Source organism: Aquarana catesbeiana, linkage group LG02, assembly GCF_042186555.1.
Source record: "Aquarana catesbeiana isolate 2022-GZ linkage group LG02, ASM4218655v1, whole genome shotgun sequence".
Lineage (NCBI taxonomy): Eukaryota > Metazoa > Chordata > Amphibia > Anura > Ranidae > Aquarana > Aquarana catesbeiana.
In genome coordinates this window covers 36,228,740-36,250,860 of record NC_133325.1, presented here as the reverse complement: position 1 = coordinate 36,250,860, position 22,121 = coordinate 36,228,740, and the positions used below count along the sequence as shown (strand labels likewise).

At 42.8% G+C, this 22,121-nt stretch overlaps 1 protein-coding gene across 2 annotated transcripts in view; it reads left to right on the top strand.

Moving 5' to 3' along the window:
* The window catches only part of FAM168A (family with sequence similarity 168 member A), a 220,393-nt gene that overhangs the window by 152,590 nt on the left and 45,682 nt on the right, over positions 1 to 22,121 (top strand). For both annotated transcript variants that reach the window (XM_073612769.1, XM_073612768.1), the window contains exon 4: positions 8,086 to 8,166. In XM_073612769.1, the coding sequence (XP_073468870.1) occupies positions 8,086 to 8,166 (81 nt within the window). The remainder of the gene's footprint in view (positions 1 to 8,085; positions 8,167 to 22,121) is intronic.

The window sequence follows — 22,121 nt, the reverse complement described above, 5'->3', positions numbered from 1 at the left end:
ATGCCCTTCGGCAGAAGCCGGACCGGCTGCTGTACACTCGGGTTGCATGTCGGCCGGTTTCTATCGAACTGGTCGATACCGCCTGATATTTGGCCTGTGTGTACAGCCCTTAACCCAAGGGTCTTATCTCTACATATAACCCGGCATCTCTAACACAAGAGTCTTATCTCTGAAAATGACTAAACATCTCCAACCCAAGACTTATCTCTGCTAATGACCAGACCTCTCCAAGCCAAGACTTTTCTCTGCAAGTGACCACATATTTTTAGCTGAAGATTTGTCTCTGCATATGATCAGAAACCTCTGATTCAGGGGACTTATCTCTGCAAATGATCAACCATCTCCAACCCAAGACTTATTGTTTATTTACCAGACATCTCAAACTCAAGTGAGTTATCTCTGCAAATGACAGAACATCTCCAACTCAAGGCTTATCTGTGCTTATGACCAGACCTCTCCAAGCCAAGACTTCTCTCTGCCAGTGACAACATATTTTCAACTGAAGACTTATCTCTGCATATGACCAGATACCTCTGACCCAAGTGACTTATCCGGACATTTCAAAACCAAGGGACTTAATGTCCATACATCTCCAACCCAAGGCTTCCGTCTGGCAAATGTTCAGACATCTCCAAGCCAAGACTTCTCTCTGCCAGTGACTGCATATCTCCAGCTGAAGACTTATCGCCAAAACAAGGAACTTCATGAGGCATCTCCAACCTAAGACTTATCCATGCCAATTACCAGACATCTCAAACCCAAAGCATATCCCTTCATTATTCCAGACATTTCCCACCAAAATAACTTCTCTCTGCAAACGTTGGGACATTTCCAACCCATGACTTATCTTTGGCTTGGCATCTTGTTAGTACCAGCCAAGGTTTCCAATTTCTGTAAAAGACAGGTTATACGAGAAGTTGCATAAGATATTAATCAGATCACTGAGTGTAGCTGTACACTCACTATTTTACATTGTAGCAAAATGTAATTTCTGCAGTGTTGTCACATGAAAAGATAGAATAAAATATTGACAAAAATGTGAGGGGTGTACTCACTTTTGGATAGAAGATATAAGCACAGAATATAATGGAATAGAATAGAATGGAATAGAACACAATTGAGTGGAATAGAATGGAAAAGAACTGAATAGAATAAAAAAAGAATTAAAAAGAACGATTATAACCATCTTCTGAGATTCCAATAGAATAGAATTATAAAATGATAGACTAGAAAAAATATAACCATTTTCCAAAATTTAAATAGAATCAATTTGAATAGAATAGAAAAGAATAAAGTAGAATAAAATAGTAAATAACACAATGGTAAAGAAAAAAACAACAGAATAGAATGAATATAACCATCTTCCTATTCCCAGCTATTCTTGTCTTCTCCATTCAAATTTGAATTGATTCTATTTGAATTTTGGTAAATGGTTATATTCTTTCTATTCTTTTGTTTTTTTATTGTATTCCTTTTCTATTTGTTCTATTCTTTTCTTTTCTATTCTATTATTCTATTCTATTTTTTTCCATTCAAAATTATTCTGTTAGAAATTTGAATTTTGGAAGATGGTTTTATTCTTTCTATTCTGTTCTATTCTATTCTGTTGTTTTTTTCTATACTATTCTGTTATTGTTATTTTCTATTTTATTCTAATCTATTTGTTTCTTTTCTATTCAAATTTGAATTGATTCTATTTGAATTTTGGGAAATGGTTATATTTCTATTCTATTGTTTTTTAAATTAGTTTCTTTTCTATTCTATTAATCTATTCTATTCTATTCTTTTTTTCTATTCTTTTCTAATGTATTCAAATTCAAATGTATTCTATTTGTAATTCGAATTTCAGAAGATGTTATATTCTTTTTTATTCTATTCTATTTGTCTCTATTATATTCTAGTCTATTCTTTTATTTTCTATACTATTTTGTTCTGTTTTACTCTATTATAGTCTATTCTTTTATTTTCTGTTCTATTCTTTTCTATTCTATTCTTTTTTTTTTTTCTATTCTACTCCTTTATTTTCTTTTTTTTTTTTTAATTCTCTTTGGAAATTCGAAAACTATTCAAATTCGAAACTAATCAAATTTGAATTAGAAAACGATTCGAATTTGAATTTCGTCCGAATTTTTTTGTTCGTTATTTCGGATTCGTTTTAATTCGGTACTGTTGTAATTTAGAAATTCGGATACATCCGAATTTCCAAAAAACGAAAATTTGTCCGATATTCAATTCAGAATGAAACTAACCCCACATATCTTATAGAAATGCGCGGTTATTTCAGCCAGTCATACATATCCTGCAACTTGAAGTGGGCGGCTACAATAGACGCAGATGAATGCAGCTCTGTAATCACTAAGGCCCCTTTCACATGGGACAGATTCGTTTGACGGACTTCGCTTGCTCAGTGGGGATCGCTCCACTGATCCCCGCTGAGCAGGCCAATGACAGGTCCGTCTCCGCTCCGCTGTGCAGGGATGATCCTATCAGAATCCCGCTCTCCTCTATGGAGAGATCGGATGAAAACGGACCGCCTGTCCATTAGTATCCAGTCCAATCCACCAGACAGATGGAAAATAGGACCACTATCTGTCTGGATTTTGCAGACAGGTTTGGATAGCAGCAGGCGTCAGCAGGGAGCTCGTGTGAAAGGGGCCTATATCATTATTAAAGGGGCCTATATCATCATTAAAGGGGCCTATATCATTATTCCCTTGCAGAAAAGAAAGACTGCAAGGGAAAGATCTGAATTGAAAATTAATATTGCAACTAAGGCTATTTTTCTTTAATAGGCTGTACATTTGTGTCCTTATTTTTGTCTGGAGTTCTGCTTTAAAAACTATTTTGGAGGGAGATACGGGCACATAAAACAGCCGACTGCTTTTGAATTGATTGACAAACCTTTGAAAAGTTCAAACAGGAGATATATTTCAATGTTGGCATTAATCAGTTTATTGATAAACGTCAATAATTGATGTAAATAAGATCAGTATTTTAGAATCGGTAAATTTTTTTTTGGGAGGATTTATTTATTTCAACAAAAAGTGTGTGTTTTAATTCACTGATGGGCCTGCAGTGACTGTAGCAGTTTGGTGTTTGGGGAGGAAGGACCCCAGGCAGCCCCCCCCCCCCCCTTAAAGTACATGTCGCACCTCTGTGACTGTAGTAGTGCTGCTACTACAGTGATTGCCTTTTGTGTTTTCAGGTCCCATGTTTAGCTGCTGTCCCCTTACATAGTAACCAGTGTGGTTGCTAGGTATTGTTCTGGAAATTTTATAGATGGACAACTCCTATCCTCATATTGATTAGTGGTTCCAAATTAATAATAACTACTGCAGTAGGGAACAGACACAAAAGATACGCTCAGCATCTTTCCAAATAACTGTTCTGCTTTATTATGATGCAATTGAAGGTTTTTATACACATGATTACGTAGGTATCACATTAATATTACAGTTGTACTTTTATGCTAACAAGGGGCGTAACATAGGCAGGCTAATTCCAATCAGGACTCGAAAGAATGCAAACATGTACTGAAAACATTAGTGCCTATCAAATTTCAAAACAGTATGGGCACCATTCACAGAACACCTTGTATGTTTGCCAATGAATGTAAAGTTTCATACACACCACTAGTTTTTTTTTTTTTTCCTTCTTTGTTCAACCCAGCGGGTTGAAAAAAAAAAGACCGCTCCGTTCGGAGCTGCCGTACTAACAATCTGATGTTAGTACAGCGATCACCCCTGCTGATCTATTGTGTTCTGAAAGGGGGAATGGCCCCCCATGCCAGAACATTCCGGCTGATAGGGAGCCGGTCATGAGCCTTTGACAGAAGCCGGCCAAATCGGCTGCCATACGCACAGGGCCGCATGACGGTTGGTTTCTCTATTGATTCGGCCAACATTCGGCCCGCGTGTACTAGGTTTTAGACATCTCTGATTGGACAAGGTGTATAGGTGGGGCGCTGACGTCACAGTCCTCACCCCATCCAATCAGAGAACACTTTGCATTCATTGTAGAGATGCACCGATACCCTTTTTTTTTTTTTTTTTTTTACGAGTACCGATACATTTTTTTTTAGTACTCGCCGATACCAATTACTGATACCGACCGCAACTGTTTTGTTTTCACTTCAGCTGTCAGCAATGGTACAGAGCATTGAAAAGTTATTTACAAATGAAATAAATAGATTTTTGTTTTTAATTTTGCGCTTTTTCAATGTGAAATGTGTAAATGTTAATATATATGTGTAAAAATATTCACTAACAAAGCAAACAAAAAAAAAAGTTTTAATTGTTTATCGTCTATAAAATGGACGTGAACAAAAAAAAAAAAAAAAAAAAGCAGGAAATTAATCATAAAAAGGAGGAGAATAGGGAGTTAATTAAGGCTGATTAGAGTAAATTGAGGGGTTAAACAGAGGAACATTTGTTCATCCCTTTGATCTGCAGATGAAGAAACAGAAAGATACAAAAAGAAACAAGGTTTCTTTTTATTTTAGTGTTTCAGGGCTGAGCAATGTTGTTAATAAACATTGCCGACTGCTTTTTTTTGACAGCTCCAATTACCGGACTTCTTTAACACTGGGGGGGAGATCCACTGACAGCTCGAAGAACCGAGCCTGAAAGTATCAGTTTCAAGTATCGGTGCATTTGCACGAGTACCGATACTTGTGAAAATAGTCGGTATCGGCACCGATACCAATACTAGTACCGGTGCAACCATTAATTGAGAAATATACAAGGCGTGCTGTAAATGGTGACTGAGTGAGTGACCTCCTGTGTTACTGTGCAGCAGGGCGGGCAGTTGGCACCCAGAAGACTGTGGCAATGACTATAGTAATGGCGACTTCCACAGCGGTCCCACAGGTGTGGAGTATACATTCTTACATTGGTCCAAGCCTTGCCCAATATAGAAATGTAATAAAAGCCTTTCCTAGAGTTCTGCTTTAAAGGAGAAGTCCAGCCTGAGCTCGTTTGGCTGGGTTCTCCTGAGGGGTCACAGGAGGGCAATTCGTTTTGCACTCCTGTGACCCATTTCCAGCAGAGAGCGGTCTGAATTCCGCCCTCTGCTGACGTCACAGGAATCGGTCCAGGTACTGCGTCATCCCGACAATAAATGTCTGGATCCGCCAGGTGCCTGGATTGACACCCGTTTCAGGACCTCACTGAGCCGCTTTGAGACTGAGACAGCCGCTACCCGCCCCCTCCACAGCTCCAGTTAGCACGCGGGGGGGCAGAGCGGAGAGCTGCTGACTGACAGGCAGCAGCTCTCTGCTGGGGGAGCTGTAAGAACCGAGCCATCAGCTATGTTCGATCGATCGGTTCTCAGTGTAGAGGCGCCAGGGGACAGCATCCACCTAGGTAAGTATAAATCTACAAAAAAAAAAAAAAACATACTTCTCTTTTAAAGTATATGTGAACCCTCACCTTGTATTGAGTTTAGAAGTGATGATATTCCCTCTGTTCTTAGCTGCACAGAGAGGTGGGGGAGGAAAAACAGCAGTACACTGAGCTTTCCAGTGATAGGCTGTGCAGTGGGGGCGTGTCAGGACAAGTTTGATAATTGGAGGAGAGCACACTGATTCCCCAGCACAGCTAGAGAACTGACCACAGTGTGTTCTTCTGCTTAGCGTGGTCAGTTTGTAATAGGAAAGCAGAGGGGCTGGCAGGAACACCAGAGATTTCACACAAAGGAAGCAATACTATGAGAACATGAGACTTTTACATACAAGTACACGGTACAGCAGGACACATATCAGGAATATAAAGTGTTGGGTTTGCATACACTAAGAATTTCCCAAAATGATCCTATTCATGAACTAGCACACATTTCCTAGTTTATGTCATTGATGTTTGACAGCCAAATCTGCTTTTAAAAATGGACCAAGCATCAAATATCCAGGGTCACCATCTGTGTCCTGGACTGAGGTGCCAGCTCAGAGAAGACAGTCATGTAAATCCTGGTCACTGTGCGGTTGCTGACTGTGTTGACAAATGTCTCACACAGAACAGCCCCTGCTGCAGCCTTTGCACCTTGCGACTTGCTACAAAGTTACAATGTTTCGGGGGGGGGGGGGAGACTGAGGGTATGCTTCCTCCTGCCTGCAGCAGACTAATGACAGCATCTTATCCTAGGCAAAGTGGCTACTGGTGTTAAAAGATGGCTTCCTAATGATAAAAGGTGGCGCTTTTCTAAAAAAAACAAAACATTATTGTTCCCGTGTCAGAGATGTGCTCATACAATGCCTTGCAAAAGTATTCACCCCCTTGGCATTTTTCGTGTTTTGTTGCCTCACAACCTGGAATTACCATGGATTGTTTGAGGATCTGCATCATTTAATTTACAGAACATGCCCACAACTTTGAAGATTTTTTTTTATTTTTTATTGTTAAGCAAACAACAAATAGGACAAAATAACAGAAAAAGTCAATGTGCATAACTATTCACCCCCCTAAAGTCAATACTTTCTAGAGCCACCTTTTGCAGCTATCACAGCTCCAAGTCGCTTTGGATAAGTCTCTATGATCTTGTCACATCTTACCACTGGGATTTTTGTCCATTCCTCTTTGCAAAACTGCTCCAGCTCCTTCAAGTTGGATGGTTTGTGCTTGTGAACAGCAATCTTTAAGTCTGACCACAGATTTTCTATTGGATTGAGGTCTGGGCTTGGACTAGGCCATTCCAACACATTTACATGTTTCCCCTTAAACCACTCAAGTGTTGCTTTAGCAGTGTGTTTGGGGTCATTGTCCTGCTGGAAGGTGAACCTCCGTCCTGTCCTCAAATCACACACAGAGTGGTACAGGTTTTGCTCAAGAATATCCCTGTATTTAGCACCATCCATCTTTCCCTCAACTCTGACCAGTTTCCCAGTCCTGACTGCTGAAAAACATCCCCACAGCATGATGCTTCCACCACCATGTTTCACAGTGGGGATGGTGTTTTTTGGGTGATGTGATGTGTTGGGTTTGTGCAGACATAGCGTTTTCTTTGATGGCCAGAAAGTTCAATTTTAGTCTCATCAGACCAGAGCACTTTCCTCCATACATTTTGGGAGTCTCCCACATGGCTTTTCACAAACTCAAAACGTGCCATTTTTTTTTTTTGCTGAAAGTAATGGCTTTCTTCTGACCACTCTGCCATAAAGCCTAACTGTATGGAGCGTACGGCTTATTGTCATCCTATGTACAGATACTCCAGTCTCTGCTGTGGAACTCTGCAGCTCCTCCAGGGTTACCTTAGGTCTCTGTGCTCCTCTCTGATTAATGCCCTCCTTGCCCGGTCCGTGAGTTTTGGTGTGCGGCCGTCTCTTGGCAGGTTTGCTGTTGTGCCAGGTTCTTTCCATTTGGTTATGATAGATTTGATGGTGTTCCTAGGGATCATCAAAGATTTGGATATTTTTTTATAACCTAACCCTGACTTGTACTTCTCAACAACATTGTCCCTTACTTGTTTGGAGAGTTCCTTGGTCTTCATGGCAGTGTTTGGTTAGTGGTGCCTCTTGCTTAGGTGTTGCAGCCTCTGGGGCCTTTCACAAAGGTGTGTATATGTAATGACAGATCATGTGACACTTAAATTACACACAGGTGGACATCATTTCACTAATTATGGGACTTCTGAAGGTAATTGGTTGCACCAGAGCTTTTTATGGGCTTCATAACAAAAGGGGTGAATACATACGCACATGCCAATTATCAGTTTTTTATTTCTTAAAAATAGTTTTATGTATATAATTTTTCTAATTTTACTTCACCGACTTAGACTATTGTGTTCTGATCCATCACATATAATTCAGATAAAATCACCTTGAACTAAAGGCTGTAATGTAACAAAATAGGTAAAAAGCCAAGGGGGGTGAATACTTTTGCAAGGCACTGTACATTTATCTCATCTTCCTTATAGTGCTGTCAGTTTCTCTCCACTTCCCTTCATTCTTTGTATGGAAAACACCCCCTCCTGTACAATTTCCTGCCTGCACCCCCGCTAATGTGCTCACTTTATATAGCAGATACTATCAGAGCTCTTCTTTATTTGCTGCATTGGAGTTCTGTGTACTCATTATTTCTTCTTTTTCATCTTCAGGTTACCCCGCTGGATATCCCACGCCAGCGCAAGCCTTTAATCCCAACATGTACGCTGCCAGTAGCCCCGGCTATGCCCCAGGTAAGATCCTGCCGCGGTCTCGCAGCTCACGCCGGCTTCAAACGCCGTCAAGCTGTTTCCTGCACAACAGGCTGTGTTATGTATATTTCATGCCGCATGTTTGTTAGATGGAGGGGATCTGATACAGACTGTTATATCTTTGCCATTCACCTTTCAGTCACTGCGGTGCAGAGCCATATGGCACGGGACGGAGATCACCACCGTCTACTGCTACCGGGAGATTCCTGCTTCACCTGTTCTCTGTCAGAGGGGACCTGAGACTTGTATATCAGAAGCGTGGATTCAGCTTATTAGTAGTTCATGAGAAGAAAGGCATTCAAGTTCATATGAAGCACATTCGCCCTGGTGAGGCTGTTCTCAGCAAAAATAGGGCGCCCCCTTAGGCCGGCCATCGATGGTACGGATTTCTTTCCTGCAGCCACGGGTTGCAGGAAAGAAATTCACACGACTCTTCCATCAACGCAGACAACACTGACAGGGGCGCTGTGAAAGAATGAAGAGAGGGCGCACCAACCTTGCACATTACCCAAGTAATATTTATTAACCCTTTCATGCCTAAGCCTATTTCCAACATTTGTTGCTTATAAGGAGCTCAGGCGCATTCAATCATTTTATTTTTATTATACTCTCTAGGGTCTCTGCTAAAGAAAAAAAAATTATATATATATATGTGTATGTATAATGTTTGGGGGTTCTAAGTAATTTTCTAGCAAAAAATACAGATTTTAACTTGTAAGCAACTAAGGATGCGCTCAGACGTGTTCGCAAACAGCATGTGCAGAACCCACCAGGAAGTCGGCACTGCGGAGCGCTAATCACAAGCAGTGAGATATTGTCCCGATGTGTGGCTGCAGAGATTGGGAAATGTCTCACAGCTTGTGATTAGTGCTTCCCAGTGCCGACTTCCTGGTGGGTTCTGCACATGCTGTTTGCGAACTCGTCTGAGCTCATCCTTAGTTGCTTACAAGTTAAAATCTGTATTTTTTACTAGAAAATTACTTAGAACTCCCAAGCAATCTTTCAAACACAATTGTTTGGGGAAAAAATACACTTTCATGAATTAAAAAAAAACTAAACCATAAAGTTAGCCCAATTTTTTTTGTATAATGTGAAAGATGATGTTACGCCGAGTAAATAGATACCAAACATGCCATGGTTTGACATTGCACACACTCATGGAATGGCGACAAAATACGGTACCTAAAAAATCTCCATAGGCGACGCTTTAAAAAAATGGAATGGTTACCAGGTTAAAGTTGCAGGGGAGGTCTAGTGCTAGAATTATTGCTCTCGCTCTGCTGATCACGGCGATACCTCACATGTGTGATTTGAATACTGTTTACATACGCGTGCGTTTTCTTTGCTGCACGAGCTTATTTTTAACATTTTAAAAAAAATTTTTTACATTGTTTAAAAATTGTTTAAAAAAGATCACTTTTATTGCTGTCACAAGGAATGTAAACATCCCTTGTGACAGTAATAGGTGGTGACAGGTACTCTTTATGGAGGGATCGGGGGTCTAAAAGACTCCCTCCTTTGCACTGCAAAGTATTCACATACCAAAAACAGCGATTCTGAATACTGTCATTTTTTTTTTTTAAATCGCTGCCATTGGCAGCTGAGTAAACCGGAAATTACGTTATGACGTCCCTTCCGTGTTTACACATAGGAGAGTCGATTGAAGCCGTATCCGGCTTCCTTCCAGTCTCATTCTAGCCGGCTGAAGTGCCGGATGATGAATCGGGTCTCTCGGTGGGACGGGAGGCCCGGGAAGGCGGCGGGAACATCCCCTCCTGCCCCTTTGAGATAACAGCCGGGTGGCTTTTAGCCGCATCAGTTGTTATCCCTAAAAAGCTGACCGCCCGCTCTAAAAAACGGTACCGGGGTGATGCCTGCAGCTGCAGGCATCATCCCGGTATAACCCCTTAAAGCCGAGGCCGCATATGTGCGTAAGGGTTAAAATCTAAAGGAAGGAAACATACATACAAACAAGTTGATTATAAAAGCATGTCAGAGTCCACAATGGACCAAAAAGCAACCAAGTCACCAGGACTGTGTCCAACACGCCGGAGGACCTTCCAGATGACTGACACGTTTCGAGGGGGATCCCCCTGGGCTCTCAGGAAGAGGGATTCCCCCCTCGAAACGCGTCGGCCATCTAGAAGGTCCACCGACATGTTGGACACAGTCCTGGGGACCTGGTTGCTTTTTGTCTATTGTGGACTCTGATATGCTTTTACAATCCACTTGTTTGTGAGTATGTTTCCTTCCTTTTGATTTTAATAAATATTACTTGGGTAATGCACAAGGTTGGTGCGCCCTCTCTTCATTCTTTTACAGCGTTCCATTGGGTATGCCCTGACCCTTGGAGGGCAGCAAGGCCTGTGCATGCACAGGTTAGTGTTATGAGAGCAGTGGGAGGGGAGGGGGGAGGAGGACACAGGAGCAGAGAAGATAGCAGGCTGCTGATGACAGAAGCACGTAAACTGACCACGGTGTTTTGTCTCAGCAGCCATGATACACCGTGGTCAGTTTACAGAGGGGTGGGGAGAAACTGGCAGAATCAGCCAGGTTTTTTAGGTGTTACAGAGGGCCAAATGACACAGGGCAAGCACTGTGTCATATAACATGCTTTAAAAGAGCAGGATCCATTTTTTGGGGGGGTTAACAAACTCTTTAAATGCTCATTTAGTCTAGGGATGCAAGGGTAAGGTGTATTTTCGTGCCCTATTGTTCGATCTGGCAGGCTCCAGTGTTATCTTATTCTCGAAGACTATGGACGATCCCTCTGCCTCATCACATACAGTGTTGGGCTATTAATCCTGCATTGTATGAGAGGAGGTGAGCATGCGACAGCAGATTAAAAAGGGGGCAGCGCTACACTGGTCACATGGATGGAGGAAGTCTGCTGGGGCCAGCAGGCTTTCTTTTGATCAAAGGCCAGGATCACTCCCTTGCATGGCATGCATTGTGTTAAAGCGGAGTTCCACCCAAATTTTGAACAATATCCGTATGTATTCTCTTCCTTGCCTAGATGCTGACATGCCATTTAAAAAAAATTTAAATCGCCGTAATTACCTTTTATTTTTCTATTCTTCTTTGCACTTCCTGGTTCTCCTCCCGTGGGAGTAGGTGTGTTTCTAGCCTCTCCCAGACTCCTGGGAGCTAGTCTCAGGCTTCCCAGGATGCCACTGAGCATGTGCGGGAACGAGCAGTGAATGCTGGGAGCACAGCATTCACCACATCCAGGAAATAAATGCTTGTGGGCTTCAAATGCCCACAATGAAGATGGAAACCGCCTGCAGTGAATAATATAAGTTATTCTTTCCGACAAAATCTGACACAGGCGGACATATTACACACAATATGTGAATATGTAATGCTGAGAAGAAAAGTTTGTGAATGAACTAAAAAAAAAAAAAAACGATAGATAGGTGGACCCCCGCTTTAAAGCAAAAGTAAAAGTGATTGTAGCTTTAAATTTTTTTTTAAATAATAATAAACATGTCATACTTACCTGCTCTGTGTAATGGTTTTGTGCAGAGCAGTCCTGATCTTCCTGGCTCCTCCTCTTCAACGAGTACCCCCATAGAATGTTCTATCCCAAGCTGCACTGCCTGTGTCTGTAGACACAGCCTGGCTTGTCCCCACTCCCTCGTCATAGAATTTGATTGAAAGCAGCGGGAGCCAATGGCTCCTGCTGCTAGCAATCTGCCCAGTGAGGAGGGAGAAAGCGGGGAGAGACGCTGCTCTCCTGCACATTGCTGGATCAACATCCAGCTCTGGTAAGTATATGTAGGGGGGGCGCTGGTGGAATCCATTGGCACAGAGATGTTTTCTCTTACTTCCTGTTGGGTTTTTGGGACAGAAAGTGAAGGGAAAACTCTCTAAGGGGACACAGCAAACAACACAGGTTTTATCTTTTCCCTGCTATATCCTAGGAAAAAAAAGCGTGCATCCACTCTTATTTTAAAAAATTATATAAGTGAAAAAAAAAATATATATATATTATAAAAAAGAAATGTGAAAAAAAAAACAATTAGTGAACTAATCAACGATGACTAATGTTCAAAAAAACAAATAAAGTCCATGTAAGTGAAGTGGTCACAATATGCGACCCAGTATATCTTCCAATACTCTCAAGCCAGGAAATTATATCAGTGCCGCTTACCAGATTCGTAGGATCTCAAATTATAGAGAGGCCTCCTCCATTCCCGGTCGATGCCTTGTATTGGGAAACGCGTCGGGTGGAGCACTAGCCCTTGACGTCATCACACCAAACAGTTGGCTGGCTTGAGCCGCAGCTGTTTTAATGATATTTTCTCACCGTGTTCTTGGATGTAAGCGTTTGCTACTTTTTAAAATAAACCTTTTTTTTGGACATATAACACTATGAAGTCCTCTTCTTCTGTCCTCTATTGAACAAGACCATCCAGGACTATCTGAAAGATATAGGATGATTCCTGTCTGAAAGTCTTTTGTCCAAAATTGAATACCTTGCTGCAACCGAAGGAGTATTACCCCTGAATAGAATCACAGGAGGATCACATTCCTGCCGGCAGGCTTATGCACAGGCATCTCTGATCCCTATAAATTTGAGATCCTACGAATCTGGTAAGCGGCACTGATATTATTTCCTGGCATCAGAGTATTGGAAGATATACTGGGTTGCATATCGTGACCACTTCACTTATATGGACTTTATTTGTTTTTTTGAACATTAGTCATCTTTGATTAGTCCACTGTGTTTTTTTTTTCACATTGATATTTTTTTTTTATGAGTATTTTATTTGAGATATTGTGTTGTGACACTCACTTGGTCATATTTTTATAATATATATATATATATATATATATATATATATATATATATATATATATATATATATATATATATATATATATATATATATATATTTTTATTATATATATCTCTATCCATCTATATATATCTATATATATATATATATATATATATATAAATAATATAGAGAGATAGATATATATATATAGATATTTATTATAAATTTTTTTTTTTCACTTAATTTTTTCAAATATGAGTGGATACGCGCTTTTTTTACTTTTTATTCTCATGTTTTGAGCTTTAGTATTTAGGCTACCTACGAGCTGCAGCGCCTCATTTCCTATATAGGTTAGTGCAGATTTTGTACTTTTTTATACCTACTACATCCTAAACTTAAAAAAGTTACATCTTTCATTCCTGGATTTCTAAAGAACTTTCTTGTTTTGTTTTTTTTTCGTTTTTTTTTCCTTCACTGTCCTCTTTCTGTGCCCTAAAAATATACTTTGAATGTGGAAATACATGTTCTAATTGTTTATCTGAATCACTGGGCTGGAAGTAATCCTAGCATGCCATGAACTTTACATTTCTTTTTTCAAATTAAATTTTTCATGAAAGCCGTTTCCACATGACGGCACGTTAAATAAATCAATGGTTTGCGTCCATGCGGTAGCACACGGCATTAAAGCAGCAGCATTTTCTTGCAATGCAATATTTCCCTGCTGCTTTCACAATTCATAATGCAATGTTTCCTAAACTGGCAGCTAAACAAATCCCCATTTTATCCAGTTTTGTATTCCTAGTCATCAGTTGTAATATTTACACAGCTAGTATAAGTACCTCAACCAACTATAATATTAGCCTCTTGTAATCTCCCTCCTCATTAATGTCAGTGGACACAAATGATTTATATACTGCACTGCCCTTATGTAATCACTGGAGATCACAAACGGCAGTAATGTGATTATTCCCTATTTTCATAATTCGTAAGTCAGTGTTCTGTGAGCCGGCAGATATACGATCGCCGTATATTCCAGTTGTGTATTATTTTTCATTAGCTGTATTTTTAACACGAGGATTCTACGCATTAAGGTAAAACATGTTCTGGGTGCAGCTCTCCCCTCTTATACTTATCTGAACACATCTCGATCCAGCAATGTGCATCAGAGCAGCGGCTCTCTCAGGTCTCTCTCTCCTCATTGCCTCATACAGCAGCTGGAGCCATTGGCTCCTGTTGCTGTCCATTACAGCCAGTGAGCCAATGAGGCGAGGGTGGGGGCAGGGAAGTCACGCTCTCTCTGTGAATGGGCCTGCTCGAGTGATCCCATAGAAAGAGGCTTGCTATTGGGGGCACTCAGCTGGGGTGAGGAGCCAGGACCACCAGCGGGGACCCAAAAGTAGGAGGAGGATCAGGGCTGCTCTGTGCAATACTATTGCACAGAGCAGGGAAGTATGACATGTTTGTTTTCTTTTTTTTTTTTTTAATTAAAAGCTTTAGAATCAAGCTATATAAAGCTTATATGGAGACACGTAAAGGAATAGGCTGTAATTCTTAACTTAAACCTCACGTTGGCAGGCTACACCCCCCCAATGCAGGCAGTCCCCAAAACCTCCTTCTCTTCAGTGCTTCGGCACGTCATCTTGTACATTGCAGGACAGGTAGTCTTGTATTACTTGTGAGTCCAGTAAGGGTCCTTCCACAACCCAAGGAGTGAGGGATCCTGACAGGACGAGGTGTAAGGTAAGTATTATAGCTTAATTCTCTAACACAGTGGTCTCCAAAACTGGGGCCCTTTGCTTGCCTTTATCCGGCCTTGGGGATAAAGGCAAGCAAAGTTCCTCCCACTGATACCAATGATGGGGCACTATTCCTCCCACTGACACCAATAGTGGGGCACTATTCCTTCCACTGACACCAATGATGAGGCATTATTTCTCCCACTGATAAAAATGATGAGGCTCTATTCCTCCCACTAACACCAATGGTGGGGCACTATTCCTCCCACTGACACCAATGGTGGGGCACTATTCCTCCCACTGACACCAATGGTGGGGCACTATTCCTCCCACTGACACCAATGGTGGGGCACTATTCCTCCCACTGACACCAATGGTGGGGCACTATTCCTCCCACTGACACCAATGGTGGGGCACTATTCCTCCCACTGACACCAATGATGAGGCATTATTTCTCCCACTGATAAAAATGATGAGGCTCTATTCCTCCCACTAACACCAATGATGGGGCACTATTCCTCCCACTAACACCAATGATAGGACACTATTCCTCCCACTGATACTAAGGATGGGACACTATTCCTCCAACTGATACAAATGATGGGGCACTATTCCTCCCACTGATACCAATGATGGGACACTATTCCTCCCACTGACACCAATGATGGGACACTATTCCTCCCACTGACACCAATGATGGGACACTATTCCTCCCACTGACACCAATGATGGGACACTATTCCTCCCACTGACACCAATGATGGGACACTATTCCTCCCACTGACACCAATAATGGGACACTATTCCTCCCACTGACACCAATGATGGGACACTATTCCTCCCACTGACACCAATGATGGGACACTATTCCTCCCACTGACACCAATGATGGGACACTATTCCTCCCACTGACACCAATGATGGGACACTATTCCTCCCACTGACACCAATGACGGGACACTATTCCTCCCACTGACACCAATGACGGGACACTATTCCTCCCACTGACACCAATGACGGGACACTATTCCTCCCACTGACACCAATGACGGGACACTATTCCTCCCACTGACACCAATGACGGGACACTATTCCTCCTCATAATACAAATGACGGGACACTATTCCTCCCCATAATACAAATGATGGGACACTATTCCTCCCAAAGATACAAATGATGGGACACTATTCCTCTGAATGATACAAATGATGGGGCACTATTCTTCCCAATGATACAAATGATGGGACACTATTCCTCCCACTGACACCTATGATGGGACACTATTCCTCCATCTACTGACCACAGGTGGTTGAAAAGAATGCTCTGTGAGCTGAGAGGCAGGAAGATTGGAAGGTATACACTGTGAGTTGAGAGAAAGGTGGGTAGTAGGGATGCATTATGAGCTAATGGTAGGTAGGAGGGGTGAGCTGAGACCAGGGGGACACAGTGGGTAGGAGGCATGTGCTGTATCTCCAATTTGTTTAGGAGAGTGAATATAGCAATGTATGGTCTTTAGGAGGGACCTGGGAGGTATTTAGATTTAAAAGGCTCATTTAAAAAGGAGTGGAATGGCTGCACTGCATCACATGATCCGCTCCCCTCCATTCACAGAGATCACTCTGCTCTACTTAGCAGAGCAAACTTCACAAGGTTGCTATGCACCGCAGCCAGATTTAAATTTATAAAATGGGATGGGTCATGGTGTGCATAACAGAGAACAGATCGTGATTTCCATTCTCCTTCAAACATGAACTCCTTACTGTTTGACATTCCAAGGGCAAGGACATCTGGTTTGCCAAAATAGAATTGGTGATGAATTAATAGAGAAAGGAAGCACAGTACTGAATCATCAGGCTGGACAGTATCCTGATAACAGGGAAAGGTTAGGGCAGGAGAGCTGCATCACAGGCGGCTGGACGAGGTAGTTGGCAAGCTGACGAACGACAGGGCTGAGAGAACACTCTGAGAACATTACCAAGATATCATTTGGGGCATTGTTTTGGAAAGCTGAAGCCCTCTGGCTATTGTGGAGCTACAAGAATGAGAATCTCTCACCTGTCCTTGGTCATGGCATCATGTGAGCAGATGCTGAGTATTGAGCTTTAATGCAACACAACTGAAGGAAATCACATAATGGACTATTTCCTTCAGCTATATTGGTACAGACATCAGCCACGGCCTTGTCCTAGTTATTTCCATTCTCTCCTACACAAATAATCTTTGCACATCAATAATTAACCAGCTCTTTTCATCTTTTCTCTTGTTGTCCTGTTAAATTCCTCTTCTCTAGTAAAATTAATAGGACAACTGTACTTTTATATAGTCAAGCTGCAAGTAACTTCCCCATCCAAAATGTTATACTTACCTGTCCAAGCTTTTGTGACAACCTGCTATTGCGGCCCACGGGCAGTCTGCATAGACACCACTGAAAACTGTCCAACCAGTCCCTAGCTTCTGAGAAAATCCTTTTCATTATTACGGAGAGAAGGTGTCTGTTATGCATCCCAACTATAGTTGGCTTAAAAAAGCTGGAGCAGCTGCAGAGTTAGCAGTGGTAACTGTACACTCCCCATCCAAAATATCCTAGTGTAGCGCCCCATCCAAAATATCCCAGTTTACTTCCCAGTCCAAAATATCCCGGTGTAATTCCCAATCCAAAATACTCCAGTGTAGCTTGGCCAAAATATCCAAGTGAAGCTCCCCATCCAACACATCCCAGTGTAGTTCCCCATCCAACACATCCCAGTGTAGTTCCCCATCCAACACATCCCAGTGTAGTTCCCCATCCAACACATCCCAGTGTAGTTCCCCATCCAACACATCCCAGTGTAGTTCCCCATCCAACACATCCCAGTGTAGTTCCCCATCCAACACATCCCAGTGTAGTTCCCCATCCAACACATCCCAGTGTAGTTCCCCATCCAACACATCCCAGTGTAGTTCCCCATCCAACACATCCCAGTGTAGTTCCCCATCCAACACATCCCAGTGTAGTTCCCCATCCAACACATCCCAGTGTAGTTCCCCATCCAACACATCCCAGTGTAGCTCCCTATCCAACACATCCCAGTGTAGCCCTCTATCCAAAATATCCCAGTGTAACTCCCCATCCAACACATCCCAGTGTAGTTCCCCATCCAACACATCCCAGTGTAGTTCCCCATCCAACACATCCCAGTGTAGCTCCCTATCCAACACATCCCAGTATAGCCCTCTATCCAAAATATCCCAGTGTAGCTGCCCATCCAACACATCCCAGTGTAGCTGCCCATCCAACACATCCCAGTGTAGTTCCCCATCCAACACATCCCAGTGTAGTTCCCCATCCAACACATCCCAGTGTAGCTGCCCATCCAACACATCCCAGTGTAGCTGCCCATCCAACACATCCCAGTGTAGTTCCCCATCCAACACATCCCAGTGTAGTTCCCCATCCAACACATCCCAGTGTAGTTTCCCATCCAATACATCCCAGTGTAGTTTCCCATCCAACACATCCCAGTGTAGCTCCCTATCCAACACATCCCAGTATAGCCCTCTATCCAAAATATCCCAGTGTAGCTGCCCATCCAACACATCCCAGTGTAGCTGCCCATCCAACACATCCCAGTGTAGTTCCCCATCCAACACATCCCAGTGTAGTTCCCCATCCAACACATCCCAGTGTAGCTGCCCATCCAACACATCCCAGTGTAGCTGCCCATCCAACACATCCCAGTGTAGCTGCCCATCCAACACATCCCAGTGTAGCTGCCCATCCAACACATCCCAGTGTAGTTCCCCATCCAACACATCCCAGTGTAGCTCCCTATCCAACACATCCCAGTGTAGCCCTCTATCCAAAATATCCCAGTGTAACTCCCCATCCAACACATCCCAGTGTAGTTCCCCATCCAACACATCCCAGTGTAGTTCCCCATCCAACACATCCCAGTGTAGTTTCCCATCCAACACATCCCAGTGTAGTTTCCCATCCAACACATCCCAGTGTAGCTCCCTATCCAACACATCCCAGTATAGCCCTCTATCCAAAATATCCCAGTGTAGCTGCCCATCCAACACATCCCAGTGTAGCTGCCCATCCAACACATCCCAGTGTAGCTGCCTATCGAACACATCCCAGTGTAGCTCCCCATCCAACACATCCCAGTGTAGCTCCCCATCCAACGCATCCCAGTGTAGCTCCCCATCCAACGCATCCCAGTGTAGCTCCCCATCCAACGCATCCCAGTGTAGCTCCCCATCCAACGCATCCCAGTGTAGCTCCCCATCCAACGCATCCCAGTGTAGCTCCCCATCCAAAGTGTCCCTAGGAATGCATTGGGTTGTACATTTCTGTTTACTTTTTTGAACAAAGAGTAATGATTTAGACTTTTAAGACATCTTATAAAAACTTTAAAAAAAAAATGTTTTCCTTCTTAGGGATTAGTTTCCAGACCCTTTTCCTCTGGATATTAAAGGGAGAGGATATGAAACCAGAAATATAGTCTTTTTTTTATTATTTTTTTTTTTTTAGAATGGATGGTCCCTATTAGTCGGACTGCTATTTTTTTTTATTATTCACTTTCCAACATATCTCAGTGTAGCTCTCTATCCAAAATACCCCAGTGTAGCTCCCCATCCAAACAATCCCAGTGTAGCTCTCTATCCAAAATATCCCAGTGTAGCTCCCCATCCAAACAATCCCAGTGTAGCTCCCCATCCAAAATATCCAAATGAAGCTCCCCATCCAAACAATCCCAGTGTAGCTCCCCATCCAAACAATCCCAGTGTAGCTCCCCATCCAGACAATCCCAGTGTAGCTCCCCATCCAGACAATCCCAGTGTAGCTCCCCATCCAAACAATTCCAGTGTAGCTCCCCATCCAAACAATTCCAGTGTAGCTCCCCATCCAAACAATTCCAGTGTAGCTCCCCATCCAAACAATTCCAGTGTAGCTCCCCATCCAACACATCCCAGTGTAGCTCCCCATCCAACACATCCCAGTGTAGTTGGACTGCTATTTTTTTATTCACTTTCCAACATATCCCAGTGTAGCTCCCCATCCAAAATATTCCAGTGTAGCTCCCCATCCAAAATATTCCAGTGTAGCTCCCCATCCAAAATATTCCAGTGTAGCTCCCCATCCAAAATATTCCAGTGTAGCTCCCCATCCAACACATCCCAGTGTAGCTCCCCATCCAACACATCCCAGTGTAGCTCCCCATCCAACACATCCCAGTGTAGCTCCCCATCCAACACATCCCAGTGTAGCTCCCCATCCAACACATCCCAGTGTAGCTCCCCATCCAACACATCCCAGTGTAGCTCCCCATCCAACACATCCCAGTGTAGCTCCCCATCCAACACATCCCAGTGTAGCTCCCCATCCAACACATCCCAGTGTAGCTCCCCATCCAACACATCCCAGTGTAGCTCCCCATCCAACACATCCCAGTGTAGCTCCCCATCCAACACATCCCAGTGTAGCTCCCCATCCAACACATCCCAGTGTAGCTCCCCATCCAACACATCCCAGTGTAGCTCCCCATCCAACACATCCCAGTGTAGCTCCCCATCCAACACATCCCAGTGTAGCTCCCCATCCAACACATCCCAGTGTAGCTCCCCATCCAACACATCCCAGTGTAGCTCCCCATCCAAAATATTCCAGTGTAGCTCCCCATCCAACACATCCCAGTGTAGCTCCCCATCCAACACATCCCAGTGTAGCTCCCCATCCAACACATCCCAGTGTAGCTCCCCATCCAACACATCCCAGTGTAGCTCCCCATCCAACACATCCCAGTGTAGCTCCCCATCCAACACATCCCAGTGTAGCTCCCCATCCAAAATATTCCAGTGTAGCTCCCCATCCAACACATCCCAGTGTAGCTCCCCATCCAAAATATCCCAGTGTAGCTCCCCATCCAAACATCCATCCATCCAAAGTGTACCCAGAAATGCCTTTGTTGTTCATTTCTGTGTACTTTTTTAGACAAAGTGCAATGATTCGGATTCTCTAGACACACACTTCCCTGTTCTGTTCTGACAGGAGTAACAGATTGTGTGTTCCTATTGGCTAGGAACCACAATCTGTCACTTCCTCTAGTCAGTCCCCTCCCCCCTTCAGTTGGAATCACCTCCCAGGAAACACAGTTAACCCCTCGATCGCCCCCTAGTGTTAACCTCTTCACTGCCAGTGATATTTTTACAGTAATCAGTGCATTTTTATAGCGCTGATCGCTGTATTAATGCCAATGGTCCCAAAAATGTGTCAAAATTGTCCGATGTGTCCACCATAATGTCGCAGTCACGATAAAAATCGCAGATCGCCGTCATTACTAGTAAAAAAATAAAATAAAAATGCCATAAAACTATCCCCTATTTTCTAGACACTATAACCCTAAACTGAGAAGAAAATTTGCTTTTTTTAAAAAAAAAAAAGGGGGTATTTATTATAGCAAAAAGTACAAAATATTGTTTTTTGTTTTTTTTTTTCAAAATTGACGCTATTTTTTTGTTTATATCGCAAAAAATAAAAACCGCAGAGGCGATCAAATACCACCAAAAGAAAGCTCTATTTGTGGGGAAAAAAGGATGTCAATTTTGTTTGGGTGCAACATCGCACGACTGCGCAGTTGTCAGTTAAAGCGACGCAGTGCCAAATCGCAAAAAGTGCTCTGGTCAGGAAGGGGGTAAATTCTCCCGGGGCTGAAGTGATTAAATAAAAGGTGAAAACAAATTGTGTAGATAGAAGTGGGATTCCATGTGACATTAATGTTGAGGTGAGGACACAGACAATAGAACCACCAACGGTTAGTGAGGAGGCTTACCGGAATGAGAGGACTTAAATGGGCATATGCTCAGTGAGTCAACAAGGCTTATGGGACCTCCACCTCTGAGTTCCAGATCAAGTTGTAAGACAATCCAGTTAGTCAAGAGATGTCACCAAGAAGCCGTCTTCAGAAGCAGCCAACTAGATATACCAAATCCTCTCAAGTGTTCAAAATAGCGTGCCCAAAAAAGTAAATACTCCACATAGTGTGAATCCGTATAAACGTAAAATTTATTAAAAGAAAATTGGAAACACTGACATTTAGAAAGTGTATCAAGCGCCTAAAATTGAAGTTTGTGGGTAATGCAATGGCATCAGTAGGGCTCGGTCTGACGCGTTTCGTCTAAAGAGACATAATCTGGGGCACCCAGTTGGCTGCTTCTGAAGACCACTTCTTGGTGACATCTCTTGACCAATTGGATTGCCTTACAACTTGATCTGGAACTCGGACATGAAGATCCCATATTTTGCTGGTTGCACCATAAGCCTTGTTCACTCATTGAGCATATCCCCATTTGAGTCCTCTCACTCCAGTAAGCCTACTCACTAACCGGTGGTGGTTCTATTGTCTGTGTAGCCTAGGCTTATGACATCATGCAC